The 23,502-nt window shown below is 44.9% G+C and overlaps 2 protein-coding genes across 3 annotated transcripts; one reads left to right on the top strand and one right to left on the bottom strand.

Annotated features, from left to right (window-relative positions):
* Positions 1–1,848: 1,848 nt before the first annotated feature.
* ttc34 (tetratricopeptide repeat domain 34) lies at positions 1,849–10,200 on the top strand. Its single transcript, XM_056299235.1, has 7 exons — positions 1,849–2,362; positions 2,912–3,143; positions 5,429–5,621; positions 7,205–7,371; positions 8,194–8,467; positions 8,665–8,879; positions 9,655–10,200. The coding sequence occupies exons 1-7, from the start codon at positions 2,019–2,021 to the stop codon at positions 10,198–10,200; spliced, it is 1,971 nt and encodes a 656-aa protein (XP_056155210.1). The 5' UTR covers positions 1,849–2,018.
* Positions 10,201–10,448: 248 nt separating this feature from the next.
* On the bottom strand, positions 10,449–20,604 carry alas2 (aminolevulinate, delta-, synthase 2). Of its 2 annotated transcripts, XM_056273033.1 has the most exons (9): positions 20,240–20,604; positions 19,632–19,730; positions 18,462–18,684; positions 17,168–17,352; positions 16,470–16,649; positions 13,688–13,852; positions 12,789–13,057; positions 11,930–12,092; positions 10,449–11,208 (listed from the first exon to the last, which is right to left on the bottom strand). In XM_056273033.1, the coding sequence occupies exons 1-9, from the start codon at positions 20,583–20,585 to the stop codon at positions 11,042–11,044; spliced, it is 1,797 nt and encodes a 598-aa protein (XP_056129008.1). In that variant the 5' UTR covers positions 20,586–20,604; the 3' UTR covers positions 10,449–11,041. The 2 variants fall into 2 exon arrangements, with proteins under 2 accessions (XP_056129008.1, XP_056129009.1); XM_056273034.1 differs by lacking the exon at positions 19,632–19,730.
* Between the last annotated feature and the right edge of the window lie 2,898 nt (positions 20,605–23,502).

Raw genomic sequence — 23,502 nt, 5'->3', positions numbered from 1 at the left:
TACAGGTATCTGCCACTATGGTAATGCTACTATGTCTCATGTTTTGTATTACTTGCAATGCTTTTCAGTTGTATACCAAGCCTTGTTCACCAAGGCTTGAACTGGTATGTGCACAACCCTGAGAGCAGGATAATGGATGGATGGATATGGAAAGTATTATCATCACAATAATCACTGATAAACTTACACACTAACATATTGCTATGCATCACAATATCTGCTTACTTATGCAAAAATACCATACTTGTAAAGTATGCCATATGTAAAGAATATAAAACCAGAACTAGTTTTCAAATAACACTTCCTCAAATAATTCAGTCGTATTTTTTTAACTTTAGGCAATACATTGTTGTTATCATTAATTCACACAACATAATTGTATATCACTATAGAAATATGTAGATTTCATTCCAGTGAAAAACAGTTGAAATACAATTGTATTTCAATGATATTGTTCAATTTGCTGTTACAGTACCATTATTGTTTTGCCTTAATGCACACTGTGAATGATTTATTTATTACAATGATAATCAGAGAATGAAAAAAAACGTTTTATTTTCTTAATGTCCCCTTATTTTAGTGTCAGCAGGTGCCTATGGTGACATCACCGTGAACCGCTGAAGAGGGAAAGAGAGCAAGCCTGCCCTTGGACAATGACAGCTCTCATTCACCCTGATGTCAGGGTTTCCGAGCTGTGCAAGGATGGAGACAAACTCCTTGAGGCTGGAGCACTTTGTAGAGCCACCTTGCTCTACACCTCTGCCTTTAAGACTCACGCTGCCTCCACTGTGTCCCACATGCGAAGCCTGGAGAAGTGCCGCCTGGCTGGGGTTATCTCCACTCTAGAGCATTGGCTTGATGGTAACGGGGAAGATCAGGCTGCCAAGAGTCTCAATAAAGGGCTAGCAGCTGTGTTTCTGTCCACACTCAGCCCCAACAACATGGCAGCCACCATTTTCAAAATGGAGTCTCTCCTTCAGAGTGGCGGGCAGGGCTCTGAGGAGATTTTCACTCGTTGCACAGCTTTGCTCAATGGGAAACGGAGCCCTCGACCGCAAGGCTCTACCCGTGTGGTGTTGGAGCTAACCCGTGCCCTTGCCTGCCTGTTCTCGCAGCCTCAAAGCAACAAGGGCCTCAAGCTTTACCTCAAAACTTACCAAAATAATGCTACTGAAACTGTGACACTGGTCAAGAGTAGACAAGGTCAGCACCTGTACAAACTGATAAAGGCCTTCTCTGACAACATTTCACGAAAACATCCCTCAAGGCACAATGTTGAGTCTGAGTTGGCAACAAATGAGGATGATGGGTTGGATGCAGATGCTTCTGCTAAATTAATAGAATTTTTGTTGTCTGTCTCACCGGGGGATAGTGAAGTACAAGAACTCAGAGCAGAATATTTATTTTCAATTGGCAAGTTTGAAGAGAGCGCAGAGGCATACTCTGTTATCTGGCAAGACATTCATGCTCAGTCAAAGACAGAGATCAGCACTGACAAGGCAGCCCATGAGATGCCACCTGAGAGGATGGCCAGACTTTTAACCAGCAGAGCAGCTGCCTGCTTCTCAGCAGGTCGGCGCGCTGCAGAGGCTTGCAGGGACCTGGAGGAGGCATTTGACATCCACCCTGCGACTGCCCGACATTGCTTCCAGAAGCTCTTTGCAGACCAGGGCACAGGGGTGGCTGCTCGCAACCATCTCCGCCAGCAGGCAGAGAAAGGCCTATCCAGCTACAGGGAGAGGGTCCTTGTCCATCCAGATCTTCGCTCTAAGGAGGGCGTAGAACTCCTGGAACCTGTGATTGCCCAGTTACGCACACTGTGCCACTTGGAGCCTGACGGAGGAGGTCGTGAGCTACGTGTTCGTCTGGCTGAGTGTCTCCTCCTACATGGGGAGCATAGAGAGGCCCTCTCCATCTGCAGCCAGTTAGCTGCTGCTCTAGGCCACCAGAGCTATCAGAACACAGTGCAGGTGCTATGTGGCTTTGCGCGGCTGCTTTCTGACGACCACAAGGGGGCAATGAAAGATTTTCAGGCTGTGATAGAGCACAGTGCTCCCCACCCATCCAGCTGTGTGCGTGCTCTCTGTGGCAGGGGGCTCCTCCGCATGATGGACGGTTTAAACTACCTCATGGCTCTGGACTATGTGACCGCCAGCGGGCTTCACGCTCAGGAAACAGCACTGACGGTACGATGCCTGATACCGTGGAACTACCGGGGATTGCTGTTCACAGTTTTGTTGGAGCAGGGGAGAGCCCTGCTAGAGGGTACTGTGGAGCAGGGCTCCAGCACCAAACCCAGTGAGCAACCCCAGGAGACCCAGCTGTCGCAGGCCTCTCCAAGAGGAGACAGCCATAGAGCAGGGTATTGGACACGAGTATTTACCCAGCTGTAAATTATTTTTTTATTCAAGTCATTTTCTTTTCTTTTCTTTTCTTTTCTTTTCTTTTCTTTTCTTTTCTTTTCTTTTCTTTTCTTTTCTTTTCTTTTCTTTTCTATTGTATTTAATCTCACTGAAATTTCAAATCACTGCTTCCCAAGGAAATCCTTTAATATCCAACATGCTAACTTGGCAAAAATAAAGACAAAATAACCTACATTTACATTTGTGCACTTTTTAAGCCCTGAGTTTTGAACGGCTTTCATTGTCTTGATGATTTTGAAGCATCCTGAGGCCACTTGGTATTATGTGAACCTCAAATTTAAGTAAAAAAGGCAAAATGTAAATAAAAAAAGAAGTGACTTGGAATAGGATTTTTTTTTTACTATAAAAGGCAATGATGCCGTTTTATATCATGACTTCACTTTTGACCATCAATTCTATTAGCTAATAGGCTGAATAAATGAAGGAATGAGTAAATAAGTAACTGAAATAGATGTCTGAAATTCATGGATTTTGCACTATTTCTAACTGTCCTTAAGGACTCCTGGAGGGGTCCATTCCCTTGCAGTGCTGCTGGTGGAGCTCCGGCCTGCTGCGGATGGTCCTCGGGTTCTGGCGGCAGACGCCTTGTACCAGCTGGGCCGGGTGGAGGAGGCCTACAGGCTACTGTTGGCCATTGGACCCACCAGCCCACGGGCCCCCATCCTGGCACGCCTTGCCCTGCTGCAGCTACACAGGGGTTTCCTTTATGACGCCAATCAGGTGGGTCTGGTCCCAAAGCTGGGGTCTTTGGAACCCCATGAGGTCCATAAGAAGGGGTCCCTGTAACAAATATATCACAATCCATGTGAGTTTGCATAATTATCATACCAGCACCCAATCTGATGTAAATTAAACAGAACAATATTTCTTTAAATTTCTGGTGAATATTTTTCAATATTCTGTACTTTAGCCAGGTTCAGCTACTTGAGCCTGAAAAGAAAGAAAAAAAACCACACTGGAGAGTGCCATAAAAGTATACTGCTCAAAAAAATAAAGGGAACACCTAAAAACACAATATAGACCTCGATGAATGAAATATTTCAGCTGAAAATCTTTATTTATTAGACAGAGGAATGTGTTTAGAGCAAAATAACCTAAGAATGATCAATGGAAATCAAAATCATTAGCCCATTAAGGTCTGGATTCAGAATCATACTCAAAATCAAAGTGGAAAATGAGAACATAGGCTGATCCAACTTCTGTGGAAATTCCTCAAGACGATTCAAAATGAGGCTCAGTAGTGTGTGTGGCCTCCACGTGCCTGTATGCACTCCCTACAACGTCTGGGCATGCTCCTGATGAGACGACGGATGGTCTCCTGAGGGATCTCCTCCCAGACCTGGATCAGGGCATCGGTCAACTCCTGGACAGTCTGTGGTGCGACATCGCATTGGCGGATGGTACGAGACATGATGTCCCAGAGGTGCTCAATTGGATTCAGGTCTGGGGAACGTGCAGGCCAGTCCATAGCATCAATGCCCTCGACATACAGGAACTGCTGACACACTCTGGCCACATGAGGACGAGCATTGTCATGCATGAGCAGGAACCCAGGGCCCACTGCACCAGCATATGGTCTGACAATGGGTCTGAGGATCTCATCCCGGTACCTAATGGCAGTCATGGTACCTCTGGCTAGCACGTAGAGGTCTGTGCGGCCCTCCAAGGATATGCCTCCCCAGACCATCACTGACCCACCGCCAAACCGGTCATGCTGGAGGATGTTGCAGGCAGCAAAACGTTCTCCACAGCGTCTCCAGACTCTCTCACGTCTGTCACATGTGTTCAGTGTGAACCTGCTCTCATTTGTGAAGAGCACAGGGCGCCAATGGCGAATCTGCCAACCAAGATGTTCTCTGGCAAAGGTCAATCGGGCTGCACGGTGTTGGGCTGTGAGCACAGGCCCCAATTGTGGACGTCGGGCCCTCATACCATCCTCATGCATTCTGTTTCTCACTGTTTGAGCAGAAACCTGCACATTAGTGGCCTGTTGAAGGTCGTTTTGTAGGGCTCCGGCAGTGCTCCTCCTGTTCCTCCTTGCACAAAGGACCAGATAGCGGTCCTGCTGCGGGGTTGTTGTCCTCCTGCGGCCCCCTCCACGTCTCCTGGTGTACTGGGCTGTCTCCTGGTACCTCCGCTATGCTCTGGACACTGTGCTGGGAGACACATCAAATCTTCTTGCCACAGCACGCATTGATGTGCCATCCTGGATGAGCTGCACTACCTGAGCAACTTCTGTAGGTTGCAGATACCGCCTCATGCCACCTCTAGTGGTGAGGGCACTAGCAAAATGAAAAACTAACCAAAGATCGGCCAGAAAAGATGAGGACAGGCAAATGGTCTGTGGCCACCACCTGCAAATCCATTCCTTTTATAGGGGTTGTCTTGCAAATTGTCTAATTTCCACCTGGTGGAAATTAGACAATTTACCAAAAGGTGAAATTGATTCGCAAATCAGTGTTGCTTCCTAACTGGACAGGTTGATATCTCAAAAGTGTGATTGACTTGGAGCTACATTGCATTGCTTATGTGTTCCCTTTATTTTTTTGAGCAGTGTAGCTTGCAAGGTTTTAACACTGGAGTGAAGCAACCAGTGACTCATCGCCCTCCTCTGCTGTTAGATTACCAAATTTGCTCATGGAATGATATAGTCCCCTGTTCCTATACTGTATAAATGCTTTGTGTTTGTGCCGATAAACTTCTTTTTGTGCTGCATTATTGTTAGTCTTGTTAAGTGATGTATGTTTGTGCAGCATTCATATTGATGTAATTTGTCACTTGTTTTATTGCGAACCCTGTATGTATGATACATTTCACATAAGGGACAAATTATTTGAACCGAACAGAAATGAACTGAACTGTGGCAGGTTGTAAGGTTGTAAAGTCACAATGGTGACTGGATGCTGTTGTGTCAGTCAGCTTACTATGTTTAAACTCCTCCCTTTATAGCTCTCAAGGAAAAGGTATAATAAAGATTTTATTCCTTGTTACCTCCCCCTTCCCAGCTGCTGAAAAAACTCATCCAGTGTGGGGAAACCAGCTGCTTGCGCCCCTTGCTGGCAGTGGCGCATCAGAAGGACAGCGTGCTGCTGCAGGCACACTGTCACTCCGCCTCAAAACGCATCTTGGATGGCACGAAGGAAGATAACGTGTTGAGAGAGGCTGTAGCTTACCTCTCCATCGCCATTATGGCCTCTGGTTTGTTGATGCAACATTTTTTTCTTTGAGGTTGACGATAATATGTCTCAACATAAACACCAAAGGTTCCATGTGAAATATTTTGCCTTTCCTGAAGCAGAATGTGAATTGTAAATATCATGCAGCCATCTCAGTGAATATGATATTTGATATGATAAAGGTATTCAAAAAATGGCAGATGCTGGAATATGTGTTGTGTCTCCACAACATGTCTGTTTGAATTAATTTGTATGCTTGTTTTGATTTGTTGTTGTCATTCGCATCGCTTGAATGATAGAAGTAGGGGGCATCGTCTGGGTGGCATGGTGGTCTATTCTGTTGCCTACCTACAGACACAATTGGCTATGTCTGTGGGTGGGAAGCCGGATGTGGGTATGTGTCCTGGTCGCTGCACTAGCGTCTCCTCTGGTCGGTTGGTGCGCCTGTTCAGGGAGGATGGGGAACTGGGGGGGAATAGCGTGATCCTCCCACATGCTACGTCCCCCTGGTGAAACTCCTCACTGTCAGGTGAAAAGAAGCAGCTGGAGACGCCACATGTGTTGGAGGAGGCATGTGGTAGTCTGCAGCCCTCCCCGGATTGGCAGAGGGGGTGAAGCAGCGACCGGGATGACTCGGAAAAGTGGGGTAATTGGCAAAGTACAATTAGGGAGAAAAGGTGGGGGTGTAGGGATTCATTAAATTACACAACACTGTTAAGGGTAACAAGTTGGCACACTTACAAAGGAAGCTACACTTGAGCCAGAGGACATGGGTTCAAGCTTCCTGTGTCAGCAAGCTGAAGTGGGTTTTAAACAAGACACCGAGTTCCCACCAGCTCCAGGGATGTTACACTCTAGCTTATGCAGCATTCTGAGCTCCACCTGAAGGGGGAGCACTTCAATCAATTTAAATCGATTAAATATTTAATTAGTATTATTGATATTTCATTAGGCTATTCATTTTTTTCAAAGATGAATCAGTGTTTACCATACATCTTTATCCTTAATGTAGATACAGAAAAATGGGTAGGAGGTTGGAGAGAGAAGGAGAGACAATAAACAGAGGGTTTGGGTCCTGGATTTGTCTTCTGTGCAGTGAGGGTATACATGGATTTGAACACTGAGTTCAAAGAGTTGGGAAGAAGACTCACTGCATGTTAGCTGACCACCGACCAGCTTACCTGAGCAACACTATCATTGTCAAGTTGCAATAATGTCATGGGCAGTGTGAATAGAATGAAATGTACTGCGTAATCAACCATGTAATTATTAACAGTCAAATCATCCATCCATCCATCCATTGTCCAAACTGCTTTATCCTGCTCTTGGTCGCGGGATTGCTGGAGCCTATCCCAGCAGTCATTGGGCAAGTCAAGTCAAGTCAATTCTATTTGTATAGCCCATTATCACAAATTACAAATTTGCCTCAGTGGGCTTTAAATTCATGCAATCATGCAAGACTCAACGAATCTACAGAGGCAATTACATGCACAGCTGAACCTTCTGGATGATTTGATTGTCTCTGCAGAAACATAGGCATAACTTATGCTATGACAGTTCTGTAAAACCAGAGATCTAGTCCTTTTTGTTTTTTTCTTCTTCTAGGTGGTGAGGCAGCAGACTCCTTGCTAGAGAGAGCTTGGTGTTATGCTTTGCTGGGCCAACGAAAGACCGCCATTTTTGATTTCAGTGCCATCCTAAAAGAGCACCCTAACCACATACAGGCACTCTGTGGAAGAGGCTTCACTTATCTCATGCTGAACCAGCAAAAGGTATTTTATAGAATTACATGGCTGCTGAAAGCTAGACATCTAATATCTGCACTGCATTAAAAGTTTTAAGGACTTCTAGAGGCATTTAGATGGAACCGCATCTTTTATTTATTCTTCACTGTGAACCGGTCCTTAGCCTGTTAAAGTGACTTGGCGTTCAAGGTGACAATAGTCTCTTTCACACTAAAATCCTGGTAGGGGGTTTCAGATCATGTGATTGTTGATAAGCCCCCTTTCACACAAACCTAGCAAATAGATGCATTTTAGTAATGTCACTCTTCATCACGTAGCCTACTCTGATCACCTCTGTATAATCACCTCTTTCAGTTTAAAAAAAGAAAAACAGGCAGATGGACTAGATCATTTCAATGAGCTACTTTTTGCATTTTGTTTGTATTCGCACAACATTGACTTGCTTTTTGCAGCTGCTCCACACCAGAGCTAGAGAGCAGCTGAATAAGGAAAGATATTTCGCCAGTAGAATGCAAAGCCACGGTCTTTGCAAATACGAAAGATGATTATGCATTTTCATTGGTTGCATATTTAATGCAATGTTGAAATACAACATGTCAAATGTGTGAATGGTGTAGTCTGCCTGTGAGGGACCCTTTCACACCAACCTAATATCAGGAAAATTCTATGCCAACACCTGGGGAGATTGCTGTGTCATCCCCAGGACCAATTTCCTAGAGCTTTTGCCCCTTTCACATTAAACGCAAACCTGATGAATTCCTCAGATTTCAGCGGTATCTGTTGTTCGTGTCAGATGACTATGTTGTTTGTTTAAATGTATATAAGTCAAACTGCCTTTTCTGACCACAGGAGTGCACCCAAGATATGCTGGCGGCTCTTCAGATAAGCACCGATGCAGTCACCAAAGAAATCTTATCACTCAAGGACAAAGCAAGGAAACTGGTTTGTGATTGGCTGCAGCAGTACTGCCGGACCAATCTGTCAGAGATCCTGGCTGCTAAGTCTGTCCGCTGTTGTGAGGAGCAACTGAGGGAAGCTTTTATAATTGGTGAAGCACTGATGAGGACTGACTGCAGAGACCCCAGATGGCATCTCCTTTATGTGGACACACTCTTGGCTAAAGGTGAGATGGGAACATCGTCAAAAGTTGCCTTACTTTAGTTATCATTATAAGTAATTAATGTCATTTGGTGCTGTCTGCTCAAGAGATTCTGGGTTGTATGAAATGAGGGTTCCACTTTGACAACAATAACTGTTGTGTACTCTGTTGTCTGCGTGCACGGTGACCTCTATCCTACTCTTATCCTCCATCTGCCTCAGGTGAGGCAAAGGCAGCAGGAGCTCACTTGATCCAGGTGTTTGGCCAGGAGCCCAGGGAGGCGGTGGCACAAGCCAGGGTCGGGGTGGTGGAGGCCTGGCAGCAAAACTACAGTGGAGCAGCGCACAGACTCAGCACCCTCGCTGAAAAAGATCCTCCCTGTCTGGACTTCCTGCTAAGTCTGATCCCTCTGAGCCATAGAAAACGGACGGCACAGGTAAGACCAGTGCTGGGCTCCTGACCTAATTTTACTATCCACCTGTTCTTGCCTCAGCTGTTTAGATGCTCCTATCCTGTCCAGCTGTTGCTGTAGTTGTGGTCATGATTTTCTTTCTTTTTTTTTGTCTTCCCATTGGCTTATTTCATTGTTTGCCTCTCTTTGATGTTGGGTGAGATATTTTAACAAGCCTCTTAAATGTTTTTTTTTATTAAGCTCTATATTTTTAACTCACCCGCACAAGATAGTGGTCGCATCTTTTAATTTCTACCACATTTTATCAGTTTGTTCTATTATCCCTTTGTGCCCAAGTCTTATTACAGCAAATTAAAAACAAAGCAGGGAAAGAAGCAGAAATGACACCTCCTGTCATTACAGCACCTTTTGTTACTGAAGTTGGTACAACCGTATTGGTGTGCTGAAGTGTTTTTTTCAGCCACAGGATGGCGCTTCTCTGACATTTGTGACATTCCCACATCTAGAGTAGAGGCATAGTCTACTTCGGCTTTAAAACAATGCTCAAAAACACGTATACGCAGTATTAAAACTTTAGAAACAGGCAGGGGAATGTCTGGTTTTTTTTGGGGTTTTTTTGCTTTGTTTTATAATCTACATAGGACAATAAAGAGTATCAGGCAAGAGTGGGATGGGATGAAACATTGGTTCTGGGATGGAGTCAAACCCATGGTGTTTCTTTTATGTCAGAGACCAAATGGTTTGCCTGCTTGAATACTGGTTGAGCCACCAGTAGGTTATTTTATTTGTTTGATTTTAGGCAGCAGCTCAGAGAGCCAGCTTAGTGTCATCGCGTGGCCACTGGGATCAGGCCCTTGGACTCCTGACTGTGGCAGTACAAGCCATGGGCAGTCACAGACTCCTGTATCTCCGTCAGCGTGCTGCTTGCCTTGCCCAGCTGGGCTTCCATGAGCGATCCATTGTTGACTTAGACCAAGTTATTCGTAAGTATGGGGGGCCAAACTCCAGCTGCTCAGAGGATCCCCAGGTCCTGGCTGAGGACCTGTGTCGGCGAGGCCGCAGCCTGGTGCTTTGCTCCAGAGAGGGGCCAGCTCTGGAAGACTTTACCCGTGCTTTGGAGCTCCACAGAGGCAAGGCCATCCAGTGTATAGAGGCCAGTCCAGGGAGACTACGTCTAGCTGAGTGCTTCCTCCGGGGAGCCCTGCAGCAGTACGGGGAACAACAACTCAGTAAAGCCTGGAAACTGATTGAGTGTGGCCTTACCATGGACAGCGAGAACGCAGAGTTGCGCAGGTTGAGGGCAAAGGTCAAACGTGAAGTGGCCAGCCCCTGCAATGTCAACTAGTGTTATCCTCCTTTAGCCATATTCAGTTCCTACTCCTGAAGCTCTTATGGTATTCGAGAGGAACTATTCAAATGTTGAAGAAATTTGTCAAAAGTCATATTTTTAATGGGGCCTTCAATAGAAGGGGATTTTTGAAAAACGGTTTATTTTATGTCTTCCAAGTTCTCATGAATATTAACATATTCAGTATTGTTTTTTATATGCTATTACATACATATATCAAATCACAACACTACAAAAACAAGAGATTTCCAATAAATTGAATTTTATTTAATCTTTGTTTATTATTATGTAAATCACTTCTACTCCAATAACTTCCTATGCATGCTGATATTCCAGTTAGCCAGTGGATGTTTTATCAACTTCATATTTATCAGCATGATACATCCTTAATATTATGAAAATGAGACAGATCTTGATGTTTGTGTTTGTTGACTAAAAGGACCAATCATACCACATGAAAACAAATAGCATAATTTATTACAATCCAAACTTTCACTCTTATATTAAACATTTTTGAAAGTGTCCATGTGCAGGTTTCTATACCATCAAATGGAAGGGAGGCACGCTATTTTCTTAGGACAGCTGTCTTGTCATATCTATTATGGTAAACACACATCACTTAGGTCACTCAGATATTGGAGAAAACAATAAATACTTGAATCAATGGAGCTGTACGAAGTCTGGATCACAGAAATGATAAGGAAGGTGTTAAGAACATAAATATTCTATTGTACATTTGTTCCCATGAATGTACCCGAGGTATAATTTTATCAGTTGTAATTGGATTTGAGATTTAATTACTTTATTTTGGTTTTGAGAATCCTCTCATACTTTGAGGTTATGCAGATATGGCGGTAATGTATTGCGGCTCCATGTTGCCAAAGTAAGATTTCTCCCACTCACTCATGAGGTCAAAGTACAGTGGGCGCTCACAGAAGGTACAGGAAAATGTGGCCGGGCTGTTTAGCAAGAGCCCTGCCTCCTGCCACACCTCCACCAGTTTGTCTGCAATTAAAAAATACAAACAATTTCAAGAATTAACCTTTTTTTTGGATTATTGTAAATCATTTATCTGTTCATCCATTCATTCGTTGTCTAAATCTAATCCCATTCAATGTTGCCATGATAGGAACCCATCCCAGCAAGTGTATGGTGGAAGACATGTGGACACCCCATATAGAATGCCAGTCTATCACAGGACGCAAGAACACGATAACTCACATTCCAACATACATTCACATTCACATTCATACCTATATGAATGGGAATGAAGTCTCTGCAGTAATTCACTCACCATGCATGTCTAAAGACTTTGGAAGAAACCCCACTAAACAAAGGGAAAACATACAAACTGCCTGGGTATCAAATCCAGGGCCCACCTCCATTTTAAATCAATTAAAAAATGTGTTCAATTTTCAGCCAATCGAAGATCCACATTTCACAACAGATCGGCTTGTTTTATCAGCGATGTTAACTGACATTGGCTTTACCATCGAGGGTAACGGTATTATCATTTTCCTTGCAGTGCACTATATGTGGCAGTGACAAATGAGTGCCAAGAGGCCTGCATTATACTTGCAAAGCAAAGAGAGTCACTCTGGGAAGACATAAATCATTCATACTTTCCATTTTCCCCACTTAACTTGATTTGAGACACACTAAAAAAAAAAAAAAAACCCTCACTGACTATGGCGAAAAGCCCAGGCAGAGGTTGCTAGCTACTCACCCACAAAGTACTCCATCATTGCTGGTTTGTGATGAGGAGAGGGAGCCAGGCGGAGCAGCTCCTCACCGCGGGGCACCGTGGGGTAGTTGATGGCCTGGACATAAATGTTGTGTCTCTGCAGCAGGATGTCGCACACTTTGGAATTGAGCTCAGCATTGCCCACCTAAGAGATGATGAAGACAAAGAGGAAGAGGATTAAATCCATACTGTGGATGCTTTTTTCTAAAGTGCCTCACACTATCACGAGTGCATGCATTATTTCAGTTGCTGGAGGGAGCAAGGGGGAGGGGGGACTTAATCCAGTAGTATTAGTGTCCTTCTGCTCTTATGAGCAGTTCCAGACTAAGCATGCATTGATACTGACCAAAATGGCTGCACTCTGTTTTGTACCAAACCTCCGGTGCTCCAGTTATCTGAGCTTTAGAATACATCTTAATATTTAGAAAGCATTAAATCTTTGAGGTGAAGGTGCTGTGTAGACATTTATAAAGTAAGAATATTTGAAAGAATATGAAAAAAGGGTTTACAGAATGTACCGAATAGTTGTGAGTCATGCCCTCACGTATGAAAGGTAGACATAAAGCCCTTTGGGACTACCTTGTGATTTTGGGCTATACAAATAAACCTGACTTGAATTGACATGGAAAAGTTTGAGAATGCAGTTTTAAGGATGCAATCATTTTTCTCTGACACCACTGAGATTAGCAATAGCGAGTGGTACTCTAGGTTGAGCATAGCCGATATCACATTGCCAATTGTAGGTGATTTGGCTATGACTTGAAAAAAAGAAAGAAGCTAGTGGGAAAAAGAGGTTTGATAAAGGTCTGGCTGAGGTGGTAGCAGTGCTTGCATCTCGTACCCGTATAGGGATGATGTGGCTGGGGCAGTTGATAACAGGCAGCCCTTTGTCCATGAGTAGCTGCCTCATGTGCTTGACGTTTCTCTGGTGGGCCCTACGCAGCTGCTGGCCCTCAGGGCTCCTCAGGACTCTCACAGACTCCAGGGCTCCAGCCAGAACCATAGGGGGCAGAGAGGTGGTGAAGATGAAGCCGGCTGCGAAGGAGCGCACTGCATCCACTAGGGCAGCAGTACTGGCGATATAGCCTCCCACACAGCCAAAGGCCTTGCCTGGAAGCAATACACCAAACTGAAGTGTGTGATTTGAAGGAGCAGGCAGTCGAATGCAAACAAAATGTAATATCAGAAACTTCATGTAACGTAACATTGGAGATTAAAATGAGGCATTTTCAGAATTTGAAGTTTGAGCTTGAGCTTGCTTCTTCACTGACAGTGATAGCCAAATTAAGACTTGCACCATGCTTCGCTAAAAATTCTGTGTTGTAAATCAGGATTAGCTAATTCTTGATGTGTACTTGACGAGGACCTCTACCAAAAGCCTTATGGGCAACTTAAAGCCATGCACAGTACAAGCTCCCTGGGAAGGGTTTTTATCTCTATAGCCAGACTGGGTTGAAGAGGAGGTGCACAGCAGTTTACTCAGATAAGAGCTTGCTACTCATGCCCTTGCTTAGCCAACATAAGAGTGGCATCATATCCAGTGAGAGCTATTGCTGCAATCTTGGGCAATGTGACTATGTCAGTTAGTGTAATTGGCAGTAAATGGGGCCTTGGCAAACAGAAGGGCCACTTGACTTGAACTTATCTTTGACCGATGTGAGGCTTTCCGTTTGCCTTGCCCCGGCTGTAATAAAGGAGACTACTATGTGTGACTGAAGAAGAATTAAGAGAATTACTCACCCAAGGTCCCAGAAACGATGTCTATCTTGTGCATGATGTTGTCCCTCTCACCCACTCCGGCTCCATGGGCCCCGTACAGACCCACAGCATGCACTTCATCCACAAAGGTCAGGGCTCCGTATCTGTGAGCTACATCACACAGCTCCTCCAGAGGACATATGGCGCCTGAAAGCCGCAGGGAAAAAAACAGTGTGATTGGGGCTGAGAAGTGAGCAGGGACACTGTGGGAGTAAATGTGAGCTATGAATGTATAACTTCTGAGTAGTCTTATGTTTTGCCACATGCAGAGAGACACAGCTCCTTTTATAAATTAGATATTGTTGTGATAGCCACTTTATTTGTCATTCTCCAAAGGAGTTGAATCAAGTGCAACTGGACTTGGTATATATACCAAGTCCAGTTGCACTTGATTAAACTCCTTTGGAAAACCATGACCTGGATGAATGAGAACATTCACAGATTTATTTGTCATTGTATTCTTACAACGAATTGTATTCTTAAAATGAATTCATCCTCTGCATTTAACCCATCCTATTGTATAGGAACGGTGGGCAGCTGCAGCGCCCGGGGACCAACTCCAGTTCTTCTTTCCATTGCCTTGCTCAGGGGCACAGGCAAGAGTATGAACCCTAAATTGCATGTCTTTTTGGTGGTGGTGGGAGGAAACCAGAGCACCCAGAGGAAACCCAGAAAAACATGGGGCGAACATACAAACTCCACACAGAAAGACATGAGATGGCCTGTGGTTCGAACCCAGAACCTTTTTGCTGTGAAGCAACTGTGCTAACCACTGGGCCACCGTGCCACCCCAAAGACATGAGGATTCTGAGAATGAGCCTTATCAAGTTCACACACTAGTTGCCTACTTATATACCTATCGGTAGGATTTAGTTGGCTTGCGATCACCGAGCTCTGCCCCGCGAGGCATCTCAGCTCTGAGAGGGGTGAGCACGAGTCAATGTGACTCGTGCTCACGCATAACACCCCCCCTCCCCTTTTCTCCCTAATTGTATCCAGCCAATTACCCCACTCTTCTGAGCCATCCTGGTCTCTGCTCCACCCACTCTGCTGATCCAGGGAGGGCTGCAGACTACTACATGCCTCTTCTGATACATGTGGAGTCACGAGCCGCTTCTTTTCACCTGACAGTGAGGAGTTTCGCCAGGGGGATATAGCACATGGGAGGATAATGCTATTCCCCCCAGTTCTCCCTCCCCGGAACAGGCGCCCCGACTGACCTGAGGAGGTGCTAGTGCGGCGACCAGGACACATACCCACATCCAGCTTCCCATCCACAGACAAGGACAACTGTGTCTGTAGGGACGCCCGACCAATCCGGAGGTAAAAAGGGGATTCGAACCAGTGATCCCTGTGTTGGTAGGCAATGTAATAGATTGCCATGCCACCTGGACACCCTGACACATAGCACTTTCTGCTCTGTGTCCAGGGACTTTCCTCTGAGCCGAAGGTGGAAGAACAACATCTCCAGTTAGTAGCCCAGAACACAAGCCTTCCAAATACCCGGATGACAGCATCTAGAGTAATAAAACCAACTACCCAAGTCAATATCTCTTTTGTAAATTTTCATTTTGATGTTTTCTTGTAAGTGCAATACTCAATATGCAAATACTGTGTAATAGAGACTTTTTGTTTGCAGACCTGTTTGTGATTGTTATTGGTTTTTTGCACTTTGTGCAGGAAGATGCCAGTCTTTCCTAAGATATATTCCTTGCTAATTTGGAATTCTATGTTCTTAGGTACAAAATTACTCCCTCAAAAATGTGGTTGGATTTTTAGATTTTTGACTGTTACATGGTTTTTGTATCACTGTTTTCTTAATGTTAGCGTCCCACCAAGTCAAATTCTTAGTATGTGCAGATTTACTTAGACATGCAGTTAAAGGTTCATATGTTTGTTGCTTTTATTAAGTCCAGACCAGAAAAAGTACCCAAGAAAGTCAAGGTCACAGTCATTTGTGGCTCTGCCACATTCAGCCCATTTCGGTTCATTTACCTTTATGCCAGTGTCATGTCAAAAAATAGAGGCTGGTACTATTTTATTCCAACCCTCCATTGGAGAGAAATACAAACTGAATTGTTTTAAGTTAAAGGATTATCAGACACTCTGATTTTAAATTCAGTCCAGGATTTTTCTACACCAGCATTGAATTTATCATGTGATTGATACTTCCAGGGTCAGTGAACACTTTGACATTACCGTTAGGGAGAAATAGAGGGAAAATTTTTCAATTATTTCCCACAGAAAATGAAGTTATATTTAATTTTTAAAGACATGCGTGTTAGGGTTAATACTCCTTCCTGCCTGTGCCCCTGAGCAAGGCAATGGGGAGAAGAACTGGAGTTGGTCCCCGGGCGCTGAAGCTGCCCACTGCTCCTATACAATAGGATGGGTTAAACGAGGCGAACAAATTTCGTTGTAAGAATACAATGTCAAATAAAGTGGCTTTCATTTTAATAAGTTTTTTTGCTCATTTACTGCCGTGACCGCTCAAACACAAGAACAAAAGACTGACTTTTGAAAGCAGTTTTTAATGTAATTGAGCTTCAGTCACAAAATATTCTGTGCCTCTGTTCTGTTCTTCATTTTTATTCTTATTTTTTGTCATTGGCTGAAATATTTCTAAAACACCCCCTTGGAGTTTCATTGTTGTAGCTGCACAGTTTGAATATATATATTTTTCCCCTTATCAAAACCTTTTTGAATGAATCAAAATCTAAGAAATCTCAATCTGCAACCCAAGCCAATGTTTAATGGTACTCGCCGTCCATGGAGTGCACAGTCTCAAACGCCACAATCTTGGGTGTCTTGGGGTCAGAGTGGCGCAGCAGTTCCTCCAGGTGTCTGCTGTCATTGTGACGGAAGATGAAGCGCTTGGCTCCGCTGTTCCTAATGCCCTGAATCATCGAAGCGTGGTTCCCCGCGTCAGAATAGATCTCACAGCCTGCATGCCACAGGGAGCATGGCATGAGCCTGACAGAAACGACTTTGCTCTCACAATATCAATGATTTGATCCTGCTTCTTGATTTTGATAAGACCTGACCAGTTTGTGGGGTCCATGTCTTCACTGCTCTGTGACTACATGCAAGCTTTGTGCAGAATACATGTGGCATTACTCCTTCATGCCTTACTATAATCAACAACACACATCCTGCGATGCTGTCAGCAAAGACTCTCTATCTATCTATCTATCTATCTATCTATCTATCTATCTATCTATCTATCTATCTATCTATCTATCTATCTATCTATCTATCTATCTATCTGTCTGTCTGTCTGTCTGTCTGTCTGTCTGTCTGTCTGTCTACTTTAAAAAACATATCAACAGATCTGTGTTTAAAACACAAATTGCTGTTAAAGACACTAAGTACACTCTGTTTTTTACACGATGGCTGTATCTATAATTTTTAACCTCTGGCTTGACCTTTGACCCTGAGGTGAAGGTAATTTCAGATAGTTACCCGGCAGCATCTTGGCCAAGGTGAAGAGAGTGGAGTCATTGGCCACGAAGCAGGAAGAGAAGACCAGGGCCGCGTCTTTCCGGTGGAGCTGAGCCAGTTCCTGCTCCAGCGCCACATGGTAGCTGCTGGTGCCTGAGATGTTCCTGGTTCCCCCGGCTCCCGCTCCATGCTGGTCCAGGGCATCTCTGTCAGTGGACAAAAATCAATATCATAAGACATTTGGACTGCGGACTGAAGACTCTCAAAAAAGCAATAGCATTAACGAACACGGATCAGAACCTGTTTTAATTTTCACGTGACAATAATTTTACTGGAACGCTGCGAGGTTGATGACAGAACACAAATTATGAAGCGATACAGATGTGAACTTACATAAATGTTGTGTTTTCTGTCTATGAGAAAAAAAAGTGTTTCTACGTATAAACATTAGTGCAAATACTAGATGAAGAGAAAGAAGAAAGAAAGAAAGCCACTTCATTTTGTCATTGTATTCTTACAATGAAATGTGTTTTCTGTATTTAACCCATCCTATTGTATAGCAGCAGTGGGCAGCTGCAACGCCCGGGGACCAACTCCAGTTCTTCTTTCAATTGCCTTGCTCAGGGGCACAGACAGTAGTATCAACCCTAACATGCATGTCTTTTTGATGGTGGGGGAAACAGGAGCATCCAGAGAAAACCCACGCAGACACAGGGAGGGCATGCAAACTCCACACAGAAAGGACTTGGGATGGCCTGGGGTTCAAACCCAGGACCTTCTTGCTGTGAGGCAACAGTGCTAACCACTGGGCCACTGTGCCACCAGAGGATTTCTATGAATTCACTTTAGTAAGATAAATGTAATTTTGTACCTAAGCATGTAGGGACCACAAAACGACTAAGAAAATATCATTGTATATAAGACATAATATGACACATTTACAATAGCAAAGGACAAAATCAATGAAATAGTGTCTCTCAACTATACAATACTTACACTGTAAAGTATTCACAATAGAAATATCATACTCAGTAATGATAGTAACATGAATACGAGCGTCTTCTCTCAGGTTTTCTGATCTACTAGCCCTTCCAGTTGGTCATAGGTGTAGTAACAAAACAGTTGGATGTTGTTTCTAGTTGTTGGGGGACCATGTCATCTAGCAGTTATGGAAGGAGGAGCTGTTTGTTCTCAAGAAAATTACGAGTTTTGCTTGGCCTGCTCTGTGTGTTATTCCAAAATCCCAACACTAAGGATGCAACGTCTTTCTGAATTCAGCTGCAGGTCAGCCTTTGGCTGTTTGTTTCACTATTACCTGATCCCCTTTAGGACCCGATGGTGCCGACTCATCCCCAGATAGTCATTGCTGCACCAGACCGACACCTGGGATCCCTCCCTGCCAGATATGGAGTAGTCCTCAGCCAACGGGAAGCTCTCGGCGCTCCTGTTTACCACCTTGAAGACGCGGTATGTGTGGTCCGTCTTCTTCTCAGATATCTTCTCCTGGAAGAAGGTGTCGTAGTCATAGTCGGAGTCACCTGCAGAGATGGCAATACGATCGATGTTATATACAAACTCTTTATTGGGAAACGAATGGGATCTATTTTCTACATCAGAAAATTGCGTGTATGTCCGTTGCCCTCTTTATGTTTGGGATCCCGCTGAGTAGATTTCCTTGTATGTACAAACTTTCTTGGCTAACAATAAAAACAACAACAACAACAACAACTTGGGAGTTTGAAAAACACCAAGTTAGCGTCCCCCCCCCCACCCACCTTTTTCTCCCAGTTGTACTTGGTCAATCACCCCACTCTCTGAGCCATCCCGGTCGCTGCTCCACCCCCTCTGCCGATCCGGGGAGGGCTGCAGACTATCACATGCCTCCACCTATACATGTGGAGTCACCAGCTGCTTCTTTTCACCTGACAGTGAAGACTTCTACCAGGGGGACATAGCATGTGGGAGGATCACGCTATTCCCCCCAGTTCCCCCTCCCCTGCGAACAGGCGCCCCAACTTACCAGAGGAGGTGCTAGTGCAGCGACCAGGACACATACCCACATCTGGCTTCCCACCCACAGACATGGCCAATTGTGTCTGTGGGGACGCTTGACAAAGCCGGAGGTAACACGGGGATTTGAACCGTTGACCCCCATGTTCGTAGGCAATGGAATAGACCACTATGCTACCTGGATGCCCAACCAAGTTAGCGTTTACATGACTCCCTAGGTGGAGAAGAACTATGGAAAAAACAGTATGACAGACCACCTTTTAGAGGTGATATTAATAGGAGGGTGGATTGTTCACTAAAGTTTCGTTGTTCTTCGACCAGACAGAAGGAAATCAGCAAGACCCCTTGGTTTAATTTGACCCCAAGCCAGGGGTGTATCTGTGTATCTGGTGTTTTCAATCTTCACAAGCAGGGAGCTTAATCTTTTGGCTCTTCCAGGGCACAAAGTAGCTAGGTAGGCTTGTAGCACACTCACTCAGGTTGTCTCTGAGGAGGTGGGACACAGGGCTGGTTTCAGTAAGAGCTGATGGGAAGATGGTTCGCTTAGGAGCCTTGAGAAGAGGACTGATAACCCCTGTGACAGAAGGAGGGAAGACCTGTGACCGCTGCAGGGCTGTACCGCTCTGTCCATTCATCTGCACAGGCTGTCGCACAGCCAGCTATCATCTCTTCACTACATTCTCACATTATACTCAGATCACAGAGCCTGTATATAATTCTTGGTTATTCTTTTTGTTTTAGTCTAGTTGCCTTATCTATACTTATTTCTTCTCTCACGTTCATTATTTAACCACATTGTTACCAGTTTGGTTCGTTTCATTTTACTTGGTTATTCATCAGTTTGTAACGCTATTTTGAAAATCACTGCATAAACAGATGATTATAGTAAAAATGAGAAGAGGATGAGGAGAATAAAGAAGAGGAAGAAGAACGAGGAGGAGAAGAATTAGACTCTCGAGGTATGAAGGCTGTGGCTGCGCTGAGGAGTAAATCTGAAAACTGCTGATTGTTTCTATCAATGTAGATGAGATACTTTTTGCGTGTGTAACTTCAGCAGGTTTTTGCTTTGTGTTTTCCTCCCACCTGTGTTGTTGGGCTCTGGCGGGATGTCCTGCTGGACCTCGAGGCTGGCTCTGACCACCCCAATCTCAGAGGTGACAAAGGGACAGACCTTCGACTTGGACACAGCCAGCTGGGTGGCCAGCTGAGCAAACTTCCTGTTTTGTTCCATGGCCGCATGCAGCCGGCTGGGTGACTGACGTGGGAAGACGTTCTGCTTGGTCTCCAGAGAAGGTACACTGCTCACAGTGATCTGGCGAGAGATGATGGGGCATCGGTCGGCCAGTGACAGCAAGGCGGCCCCCGTCCTCCTCAAAGCTGGCTTCGGGGCAGACTTCAGAAAGGGGCAGTGGTGCAGAAAGGCAGCCATGGCATTCAAGCTGTTTTTACTCTGTGTGAGAGGAGAGTTTAGTTATCCTTACAAGTATGCAGGGCAAACACGAGGTATAAGTGGACTAAGTGGCCCCTTAGAGCCCTGTGGTCACATATAGCAGGCACGTGAGTAACAAAGTGGTGCTGGGATACATTTGATGTACACCCCCAGCAGACCCCCTCACATACAGCCATTATCACTGACCACTTCTCAGAGGTTTCAACATGGGTTACAGGTTGGATAAATGGGAGTTCCCCTTGCAATTAAAGAGTCTTTTTTTTAATCTAAGCTGCAGTGACTATGTAAAAGCGTAGTGTTAGTGAGTGCATATGAAAGCTGAGACAGGAATTTGAGAGACGCTTAGAGTGGCTTTCAGGTAATCTAAATAAAGTCTATTATTATTATTATTATTGTTATTATTATTATTATTATAAAAATCCTTTTGGATGAAAATAAATAAATTGGACTGTTAATTTCTATTCATAATACTAATTTCAAAGAAGTCCCAGTGGACAATCCAGAGACAGTGCCAGCCGGGGACAAGAGCACCTAATGGAAGATTGTATGAAACGAAAATAAAAAATGGAAGACAGCTGGTCATCCTATGCTGAGACACTGGTGTGTGTGTGTGTGTGTGTGTGTGTGTGTGTGTGTGTGTGTGTGTGTGTGTGTGTGTGTGTGTGTGTGTGTGTGTGTGTGTGTGTGACTCAAATTCTGCTCAGGGCCCCAAAAGGCTTGGTGGCCAGCCATGAACGTAAGTCGTTCACAGCACACGAAGCGACTTGTCTTGACAGTTGGAAAGAGCCGGGAAACTTCCCAACACCTCTGGTCTCATGAAGGACACTCATCAAAACATGTTCGCATCCAGCATTTTCCCAGAAACTTCCACTACAGTGAGAGCTCGTCCATAAAATGGTGCAATCTCTGGAGAAGGAAGTGAGGGAGGAATGGCTGGCTGCACGTCAGCTTGAATTTGACACACACACACGTGTTTTTAGAAAACGAGATGTTTTTAAATACTGGAAGTGTCTGAGTGGTGTCAAAGTTGTGACGCCTCCTGGAAAAGGTGGCGTCCCGAGGGCGCGGCTCTTATCTCGCCTCTGCAGGCGCGCCGCAGGTGCTGCAGGGCGATTCTGGCCGAGGCGTTATTGCACGGAGGCTGATAACAAACTCGCTGTAGTCTATCAAACCACTCACCGCTTCTAGAGGAGCCGCAGCGCGGATGCATTCTCTCTATTATATCCCGCTTCAGCGTCAGTACGAGCCGGGTGAGGAAACGCCCCCCCCCCGCTGCTCCGCTATAATCACCAGTAGAAACTAGCCAACCAGCCCGTCAGATGAGTGCGTTGTTTTGCTGTCACTCATCTCAGACAAAAGTTTTTTTTTGTTCGTTGACGATGCCGATGATGATGAATGCCTCCCCGTGCGTCCACGTGCACAAACAAGGGGCCCTCGGTATTTCATCTTGCATCCTTCCTAGATAGGGCAATTCTTACACATCGGTGGTCTATCCTTGCGGTTTGAATGTTATCTTTCGCAGTGGCTTCGAACGCCACAAGTAAGTCGCTACCAAGAGAGTTTACGTAGAACAAGTTAACCCACAGCAGGCCGACGGTAAACACTATGAAATCTACTCGTAGTTTGCACACCGTATATGCCAGATGTCAGCGACAGTTAACAAGATATACTTACACAATAAACGGAGATAGAGGTTATTCATGTGAAAATATACCAAACGAAAAATTTAGCCAAAATGAAACACCAACATGTTTTGGGGGGTTATACTAAGGTCTGAGAGGAAGTTAAGAGAATACAAGGATCTCACCTGTGACCTGCACTGAGGACGAACACGACAGCAGTAGACGGAGGGGGGCATGTATTCACACTTATCGGTGACAGGCGTTATGTAATCTACTGTGAAAAGTTGCCCCCTACGTCACCGCCCCCCATAGGGCGTCAAAAGTTTCTGCAACGGGGTTTTTTGGGGTCATACAAGGGGAGGGCTCGTGGGGGGGTTGCAGATATCCAGACTGGCGTTAATTCATTTCCATGTATGTACACGGAGCACTATTATGAACAGAGGAGAGAGAGGCCAGCTATATGGTCACTTGCGAGGGGTTTAACACGACGTTGCCCTCAGCCTCAGTTACGCATATACTGCGAGGCAAGAGAAGTATAAACAGAGAGAGACCTAATGCAAGTCTACATATAATAATATAAACCCGAAATATAGCAACAGGTATAAAGTATAAACAGTAAAAATATGAAGAGTCTGTCCAATCGTGGGCAATATTGGAGGGGTAACAGAATAGAGATGTGCCATTATAAGTGTGCTATGACCCTGTAACTGCGCGGCACCAGCCTCGATGATGATGATGATGATCATTATCATTACATTTATATGGCGCTTGAATCTGTGGTTAAATGCCGATGTTCATGATTTCCGCTTGTTAAACAGGTCCTGTTATGGTTGCAGCCGTGTCATTCGCCCTCTTCCAACGTCATAGAAATTACACATTCAGTTAAAGCGTCTTTTTTGTTGTTGTTGGTTGTTTGTTTCTTCCTTCTTTGTCTCCCGTTACAACAGTGGAGTTAATATGATGGATGATTGCTCATCAGTATGGTCACCAGCAGATGGTGCGTTCTGCAGAATTTATGAATAGCGCGCGCTCTCTCTCTCTCTCTCTCTCTCTCTCTCTCTCTCTCTCTCTCTCTCTCTCTCTCTCTCTCTCTCCTCTCTCTCTCTCTCCCTCTCTCTCTCTCTCTCTCTCTCTCTCTCTCTCTCTCCTCTCTCTCTCTCTCTCTCTCTCTCTCTCTCTCTCTCTCTCTCTCCCTCTCTCGCCCCTCGCTCCCATCCCTCCCGTGACGGTAAGAGTCACTCTCCGCCTCTCAGAGAGAGGAGGAGTCTCTCCTT

The sequence above is a fragment of the Lampris incognitus genome, chromosome 2, assembly GCF_029633865.1.
Source record: "Lampris incognitus isolate fLamInc1 chromosome 2, fLamInc1.hap2, whole genome shotgun sequence".
Taxonomy (NCBI): Eukaryota; Metazoa; Chordata; class Actinopteri; order Lampriformes; family Lampridae; genus Lampris; species Lampris incognitus.
The sequence above is the reverse complement of the archived record's forward strand: the minus strand, read 5'-3'. Positions and strand labels throughout refer to the sequence as shown.